The 8,923-nt window shown below is 43.7% G+C and overlaps 1 protein-coding gene across 1 annotated transcript in view; it reads right to left on the minus strand.

Annotated features, from left to right (window-relative positions):
• The window catches only part of LOC106574744 (carboxy-terminal domain RNA polymerase II polypeptide A small phosphatase 1), a 12,471-nt gene extending 3,548 nt beyond the window's left edge, over positions 1-8,923 (minus strand). Inside the window, exons 1-6 of the mRNA XM_014150775.3 lie at positions 8,569-8,923; positions 3,985-4,130; positions 1,966-2,067; positions 1,395-1,451; positions 768-860; positions 6-191 (exon numbers count right to left, since the gene is read on the minus strand). Of these exons, the coding sequence (XP_014006250.1) occupies positions 6-191; positions 768-860; positions 1,395-1,451; positions 1,966-2,067; positions 3,985-4,130; positions 8,569-8,632 (648 nt within the window). The 5' untranslated portion in view covers positions 8,633-8,923. The remainder of the gene's footprint in view (positions 1-5; positions 192-767; positions 861-1,394; positions 1,452-1,965; positions 2,068-3,984; positions 4,131-8,568) is intronic.

An 8,923-nucleotide genomic window follows, 5' to 3' on the forward strand; every position in this document is an offset into this window, starting at 1 on the left:
CTTACAGCGTTGTCTGGGTGGAAGACGTAGGAGGCTGGGGAGTTGTCTATGATGATGACCTTGTTCAGGTCCCTGCCCAGACGACTCAGGTCCTTTACGTAGTTCCCCCGGTGGAACACACACGACTCACGGAACAGACGGCCGCGGAACGCACCCCACTTATCCAGCAGGTCTGACACTGGGTCAGCATACTGGAGAAACACACATCGGGGTCTCCGTATCAGGTGAGGAAAACAAGTGACATTTGTGATTTCCTGTCCTTTGCAGCTTTTGACCAGCCTTAAAAAAAGGTCCAATAAAGCTGTTTCTCTCAATATCAAATCATTTCTGGGTAACAATTAAGTACCTTACTGTGATTTTTAATTGAAAACATAGTCAAAAAGAAACAAATAGCTTCTTAGAAATGAGCAATTTCTCTAGCAAGAATTTTGCTAGGAATGTTTGGGAGTGGTCTGAGTGTGGAGGGGAAACTGAATGCTCTCTGTTATTGGCAGTGAGGTTTGGAACTCTTTCTTATTGGTCTATTAACTAAATTTACTCCCTGGTGATGTCACCAGGCAGGCCAAAACTCCATCCCACCAAAACAGGCTGAAATTAAAGGCAGTCTTTTCAAAAAGGGCATTATCATTTTCACACCACTATTCCAACCACAGCGTGGAAATATAAAACACAGAAATATCACGTTTTTGACAGCAACGGGCCTTTTAAAACAAACTTGTTTTGATTGCATTGAGTCATTTTCTGGTTTAACATGGTGTTGTCCTCACCTTAGCCAGGCTAGCTGTGAACAGAATACATTCAAACAGCTCTCCCATCCTCTTAAGGAACTCATCCACGTGAGGTCGCTTTAACACATATACCTGGATGGATACATTGTATGTTAAGTTTAAGGTTTAAACAAATAACCAAATACATTGTCTTTCCACCTCTCATCTTTTCCAAAATGAAAAACATCCCCCCACTCAGATGCATTGAGCCGTCTTCTTTCCGTAGTGGTCTGCTGCCGAGGGTCATAGTCCTGAACCAAGTCATGCAGAATAGGCTTTACCTTTCTGAACAAACCTATCCTGGATTACTTGAATCAGGCCCAGGCCCAAGATACACTGTTGGCTCCAACTTCAGAACCATGTAGGAGGTGACAGTCTCTCACCGTGACTCCAATGTTCCTTTTGTGGTAGAAAACCCAAGGCCTCAGATGCCATTCTAACCCAGCCCAGAACCAGCCCTGGGGAAAGTGGCTAGTGACTGGGCAGTTTGTAACATACAGATATACAGTATTGTAGGGAGCCATAATGTACCTTAATAATACTAAAGGATTTAACATGGAAAGGTAGAGGCCGATGGCATTGGTCTGTGATAGTTAAGCTCGTCACCATACGTAGTGATAGGCTCACCTGATGAACAGTTCCATCGATCTCTACGGGAATGATAAAATCAGCATTGTTCACCGGCTGTGGGAATAATAAAGATACATTATTTTGAACAAAACCACTTGAAAGACATCCTAAACACCAGAAACACAGTATACATGAGAGACACCATGTGTATTTAGAATAAAAAAAACAGCTAGTCTGGATGTGTGAAAGTGGCAACAATGACAGATGTCATTGTGACTGCCAACAATAATACTGTGGAGAAACCAATCTCTTTCCTCGCTCTCAGAGTGTTTCTCATTACTATTGGACATTACTGCCTGGTGATGTCATGCTTTCACAAGAGGGGAAAAAAATCTCTTTCCATAAAAAGAAAACAGGAGATGCAAAAAGGAACACAAAAACATTTGTGTCCATAGCATTTGCGAGGATAGGACATATTTTTAAGAAAAGCTAAACCCCAAATTAAATGGTACAGCAATTGTATCAAAGTTCACCAATAGCTTTAGAGCTCATGGATGATGGCAAAATGCATCTGTGACTATATAATATTACTACTGTAAATGGTGCAGCAGTATGTTCCTGGTCTTACCTTGAATGAGCTGTGGACCAGTGTTTCATCCAGGTCTATGACAACACAGATCTTCCCTGCGTCTTTTGACTTGGCCTGAGGCAGCAGCGGTCTGACTTGGACCTGAAACACACACACAATTAACGTACACAAACCAACATTTGTCATGATACATGTAAAATACAAACTACACTGTGACATAGACCTAAAAAAAAACACCAACATCAAGTCACGTCCTAGTTTGTAACATTTACTATGACCACAAAACAGCATTTACCTGGACCTACGCAAACACTGCATATGTAAACTAGACCACAGCATTTACCTGAACTGACAAACACTGCATATACAAACTAGACCAGAGCATTTACCTGGACCTACACAAACACTGCATATACAGTGGGGGAAAAAGTATTTGATCCCCTGCTGATTTTGTATGTTTGCCCACTGACATGTCAAATGATCAGTCTATAATTTTAATGGTAGGTTTATTTGAACGGTGAGAGACAGAATAACCAAAAAATCCAGAAAAACACATGTCAAAAATGTTATAAAATGATTTGCATTTTAATGAGGGAAATAAGTATTTGACCCCTCTGCAAAACATGACTTAGTACTTGGTGGCAAAACCCTTGTTGGCAATCACAGAGGTCAGACGTTTCTTGTAGTTGGCCACCAGGTTTTCATACATCTCAGGAGGGATTTTGTCCCGCTCCTCTTTGCAGATCTTCTCCAAGTCATTAAGGTTTCGAGGCTGACGTTTGGCAACTCGAACCTTCAGCTCCCTCCACAGATTTTCTATGGGATTAAGGTCTGGAGACTGGCTAGACCACTCCAGGACCTTAATGTGCTTCTTATTGAGCCACTCCTTTGTTGCGTTGGCCGTGTGTTTTGGGTCATTGTCATGCTGGAATACCCATCCACGACCCATTTTCAATGCCCTGGCTGAGGGAAGGAGGTTCTCACCCAAGATTTGACGGTACATGGCCCCGTCCATCGTCCCTTTGATGCGGTGAAGTTGTCCTGTCCCCTTAGCAGAAAAACACCCCCAAAGCATAATGTTTCCACCTCCATGTTTGACGGTGGAGATGGTGTTCTTGGGGTCATAGGCAGCATTCCTCCTCCTCCAAACACAGCGAGTTGAGTTGAATTCCAAGAGATCCATTTTGGTCTCATCTGACCACAACACTTTCACCAGTTGTCCTCTGAGTCATTCAGATGTTCATTGGCAAACTTCAGATGGGCATGTATATGTATTCTTGAGCAGGGGGACCTTGCGGGCGCTGCAGGATTTCAGTCCTTCACGGCGTAGTGTGTTACCAATTGTTTTCTTGGTGACTATGGTCCCAGCTGCCTTGAGATCATTGACAAGATCCTCCCGTGTAGTTCTGGGCTGATTCCTCACCGTTCTCATGATCATTGCAACTCCACGAGGTGAGATCTTGCATGGAGCCCCAGGCCGAGGGATATTGACAGTTCTTTTGTGTTTCTTCCATTTGCACCAAATGTTGTCACCTTCTCACCAAGCTGCTTGTCGATGGTCTTGTAGCCCATTCCAGCCTTGTGTAGGTCTACAATCTTGTCCCTGACATCCTTGGAGAGCTCTTTGGTCTTGGCCATGGTGGAGAGTTTGGGATCTGATTGATTGATTGCTTCTGTGGACAGGTGTCTTTTTTACAGGTAACAAGCTGCGGTTAGGAGCACTCCCTTTAAGAGTGTGCTCCTAATCTCAGCTCGTTACCTGTATAAAAGACACCTGGGAGCCAGAAATCTTTCTGATTGAGAGGGGGTCAAATACTTATTTCCCTAATTAAAATGCAAATCAATTTATAACATTTTTGACATGTGTTTTTCTGGATATTTTTGTTGTTATTCTATATCTCTCACTGTTCAAATAAACCTACCATTAAAATTATAGACAGATCCTTTCTTTGTCAGTGGGCAAACGTACAAAATCAGCAGGGGATCAAATACTTTTTCCCCCACTGTACATAGATTATAAAACATCCCTGGACCATTAAAGAGAGCAGTGGTACATACCTTGGAGACAGTCCCATTCTCCTCCACCAGTAGCGGGGCGTTGTTGTTGACCGGCGGGGGCTCAGCCTGGTCATGACATAGGCAGCAGAAGAGGCTGTGGAACAGGCCTCGACTCCTGGGCTTCTTAGACGACGAGGGTGGGGGACCTGGAAGAAAAGAATGGGTCCATCCGTCAGTCACACAGTCTTCCTGTATCTATTTACTCTCACTTCTCCCTGATGTGGTTTATTCACCGAGTCTTAACTTGAGACACATGTACATGCTGTAGTTTGAACTCTTGCGTAACTTGTGGGGTGATGTCGATTGAACGTATTCATGGAAATTCCTGGAGCCCGAGTTGGGATTTGTCCCGATGCGAACAACCTATTTCTGCAGATATACTGTATGCGCAAAGGATAATACATGTGATGTAATGGTTGTTTTTCAAGTTCATTCCAGCAAAATGTATGTAATTTATAGCATCTTTAGTCTTTGACCTCATTGCGGTCATTTCGCTTCAACCTTTTCCCAATGGTTTGAATGAAAAACAATGAACAGATAAAACAGACTTTACTTGGTTATTAGTTATAAGAGGAATGTCCTTTAGACGAGAGATATGATTGTGCAGCTTTAATATTTCCATGAGGAATATGTAAACTTAGCTAAGAAAGTCATGAGGGGCATGTCACTTCAAATCAGTGACAATTTGAGTAGCCACTTAAATCACTACATCTAACTCAATTTATTATAATGTCGAATCTCTATTTCTAAGCGTTGCCTGACTATGACTGCCAATCTTGGAATAAAACATTTTCTTAAGACTAAACTGACTTCAATTTTATGTAGAGTTTTTGTTTAATATAATGAAGCTCTAGAGTTCCACTACTCGCTCTCTGCAAACTTCTGTCCAATCAGAAAAGGGACAAATGTTTTCCTTAAACTCTCCTCCCTTTTCTCCCCCTTTCATTCTCTTTATTCCCCGTCTTTCTGTCACTCGCAACGTGACCGTGTTACAAACTCTTTCACTGTCCCCCCTTTCTTTCTCTCCCTCTCTTTCTCTGGCCTGTTCCAGACCTGTGACCCTCCTCTGCCCACTGCCACGTCCAGGCCAAACCAAAACAGGAAGGGGAAATGCGGGGGCAGATCAGAGGGGGAAACACATCGTGTCAGCCCACCACCACTGACGCAGCAGGATCAGATGTCACACAACAAGGCAGGTTACAGAGAGCAGACAGCGTCCTGGGAATAGGGCCTCAGAAGGTATACGTCGAATCCATTACCTCTCCTTTAAAGCTACAATATGTAACTTTTTGGGGCGACTTAAACAAATTCACATATAAATGTGTGCTATAAATCTGTCACTCTCATTGAAAGCAGGTTGAAGGAGCTGTAGATCTGTTCTATGTACACTATTTCTATGCTTCCCATTCTTAAGTTTTGTTTTTACTATTGGTTTTGTACACCAGCTTCAAACACAATGTTTTTGGTTATGGAGAAATACACTGCTCCAAAAAATAAAGGGAACACTTAAACAACACATCCTAGATCTGAATGAAATAAATAATCTTATTAAATACTTTTTTCTTTACATAGTTGAAAGTGCTGACAACAAAAATCACAAAAATAATCAATGGAAATCCAATTTATCAACCCATGGAGGTCTGGATTTGGAGTCACACTCAAAATTAAAGTGGAAAACCACATTACAGGCTGATCCAACTTTGATGTACTGTCCTTAAAACAAGTCAAAATGAGGCTCGGTAGTGTGTGTGGCCTCCATGTGCCTGTATGACCTCCCTACAACGCCTGGGCATGCTCCTGATGAGGTGGCGGATGGTCTCCTGAGGGATCTCCTCCCAGACCTGGACTAAAGCATCCGCCAACTCCTGGACAGTCTGTGGTGCAACGTGGTGTTGGTGGATGGAGCGAGACATGATGTCCCAGATGTGCTCAATTGGATTCAGGTCTGGGGAACGGGCGGGCCAGTCCATAGCATCAATGCCTTCCTCCTGCAGGAACTGCTGACACACTCCAGCCACATGAGGTCTAGCATTGTCTTGCATTAGGAGGAACCCAGGACCAACCGCACCAGCATATGGTCTCACAAGGGGTCTGAGGATCTCATCTCGGTACCTAATGGCAGTCAGGCTACCTCTGGCGAGCACATGGAGGGCTGTGCGGCCCCCCAAAGAAATGCCACCCCACACTATGACTGACCCACCGCCAAACCGGTCATGCTGGAGGATGTTGCAGGCAGCAGAACGTTCTCCACGGCGTCTCCAGACTCTGTCATGTGCTCAGTGTGAACCTGCTTTCATCTGTGAAGATCACAGGGCGCCAGTGGCGAATTTGCCAATCTTGGTGTTCTCTGGCAAATGCCAAACATCCTGCACGGTGTTGGGCTGTAAGCACAACCCCCACCTGTGGACGTCAGGCCCTCATACCACCCTCATGGAGTCTGTTTCTGACCGTTTGAGCAGACACATGCACATTTGTGGCCTGCTGGAGGTCATTTTGCAGTGCTCTGGCAGTGCTCCTCCTGCTCCTCCTTGCACAAAGGCGGAGGTAGCGGTCCTGCTGCTGGGTTGTTGCCCTCCTACGACCTCCTCCACGTCTCCTGATGTACTGGCCTGTCTCCTGGTAGCGCCTCCATGCTCTGGACACTACGCTGACAGACACAGCAAACCTTCTTGCCACAGTTCACATTGATGTGCCATCCTGGATGAGCTGCACTACCTGAGCCACTTGTGTGGGTTGTAGACTCCGTCTCATGCTACCACTAGAGTGAAAGCACCGCCAGCATTCAAAAGTGACCAAAACATCAGCCAGGAAGCATAGGAACTGAGAAGTGGTCTGTGGTCCCCACCTGCAGAACCACTCCTTTATTGGGGGTGTCTTGCTAATTGCCTATAATTTCCACCTGTTGTCTATTCCATTTGCACAACAGCATGTGACATTTATTGTCAATCAGTGTTGCTTCCTAAGTGGACAGTTTGATTTCACAGAAGTGTGATTGACTTGGAGTTACATTGTGTTGTTTAAGTGTTCCCTTTATTTTTTTGAGCAGTATATATTTCCCAGCGGTTTAGATGAAATTAGATTAACTATTAGAATCTGGCAACCAGGAAATGGTGGAGCGATTTCTGCATAGTGTATCTTTAAGAGAGGGGACCAATTCCAAACCAGGCCCTAGCCCTAGATCCTGGTTGAGTCTCCTGCCTAACAGATATGAAAGGATTGAAAGATCAACCAGAGGGCTTTAAGGAGCTCTTATTGTATCACAGATACACAGATACTGCCTACCTATCAAATCCTTTCACATCTGATAAACAAGAGAAGTCTCAGGGTTGGTTTGTTACCAGTAATGCAGGTTGCCCATTGGCCCAGGTCAGCTAGAGACAGGAAGTTACAGCATTAAACAGGAAGTCTGTCAAAGTCATGGGTTCTCACTCCATTTGTGTCTCCTGGGCATGGCTTTCAACACAGTGCTTCCCGTAGGATTTATTTCAGCCATTGTGGCAAAGTACGGGGTACATTGCTACTGGCGTTAGTGCAATGACATGCTAGCTGTTCCCATAGACTTCCAGTCATTGAGCCAACGACTATCCATTTAGAAAATGTGTCTATAAATTTAGGGAAACACTGCAACATAAACCCTTCTCTGAGAATAACTGTATAGTAATGTGTTATCAAAACAAATAGAGGAGCTACTCATACCAGGAAGTAAAACTACAGTCTACCTAGTACGATTACATCACACACACTAAATACAATCCCTACTTGGTGCCACCTCACTTGACACATTATCTCCAGACTTCTCTGAGGTCTATCGCTGAGACACAGCTACCACTCCGACAACGTTGTGACCAAGTTGTGGACAACAAACCAAGATAACATTTCTCATATAGCCTATGGCTGTGGTTAAACTGTGCCATCCATCGAGTTGTATGTTGCCAATGAGGAAGTACAAGGTGCGTGGGCAGGCCTTAATCTCTGTTTTGAATGGGTCATTATAATGTAGATACTAGGCTATTGAAGCTGTACAGTCCTCTTGTGGTAACTGCTGATTGCATAACAGCGGGAAAAGCTTTTCAAGAACGCACCACCCATAAAACATGTTAATTAACCAGTCTTCTAGAACAATGGTTCATGTAAACAAGTCACACGTTTATAAATGCATCGGTCTGTAGCCTAGTGCACAGCTGCGGTTTAAATGTTAAAACTCTCAACAAGTTATTTCAGAAGTGTTCGCTTTTTTTTAGGAGGTCTATGAAAGACAACAACTGCAGCCTCGTCAATTAATTGTAGCTAGATTAGGCGATTTGATTGAGTGGCCTCGTCCGTCCTCACCGCAGTAACCTTGCTTGTCAAAAAGTTGCGTCGCGTATTACAATGTTGCCATTTGAAGCTTAGTTGTTGCCATTCATTGTGGTCACACAATGGTAGTAGACGATTGCAGATTTGATACAGTTTCGTTTCGTAAACACTGTCCTCGTCTTTGAAAACACCCAAATGGACGATGAACTAGGCTAGCTAACTGTGAAAAGTTTTGAGTGTGGTGCAAAACAAATGACGTGCATCTTGAGAACTTTCTCCAAAACTTACCCTTCTCTCTATTCGCCTCTTCATCTCGACTAACTTGCGTGATTATTGAGGACTGGTGGTCCATTACACCAGACTTTATCCACAATAGAAACTAAAAACTTTGTTCCGTTTTAGATTGTTCGCTGACTAGGAACATTAAATTATAAACGTGCACAAAGTTACATAACCGCAAACACTATTTAAATACATTACGCATCCAAACGATTACATTTCTCGGCTATTCAATGACGTACCAGACCGGTATAAAATCTACAAATAAAAGTTATATACATTTAAAAGGGAGTTGGTAACTTTGTTTCAACATGGAGTTCAACTCCGCTCTCAATTTGAAGATACAAACATGGAACTCGGCGGT

This window comes from Salmo salar, chromosome 16, assembly GCF_965601325.2.
Source record: "Salmo salar chromosome 16, fSalSal1, whole genome shotgun sequence".
NCBI lineage: Eukaryota > Metazoa > Chordata > Actinopteri > Salmoniformes > Salmonidae > Salmo > Salmo salar.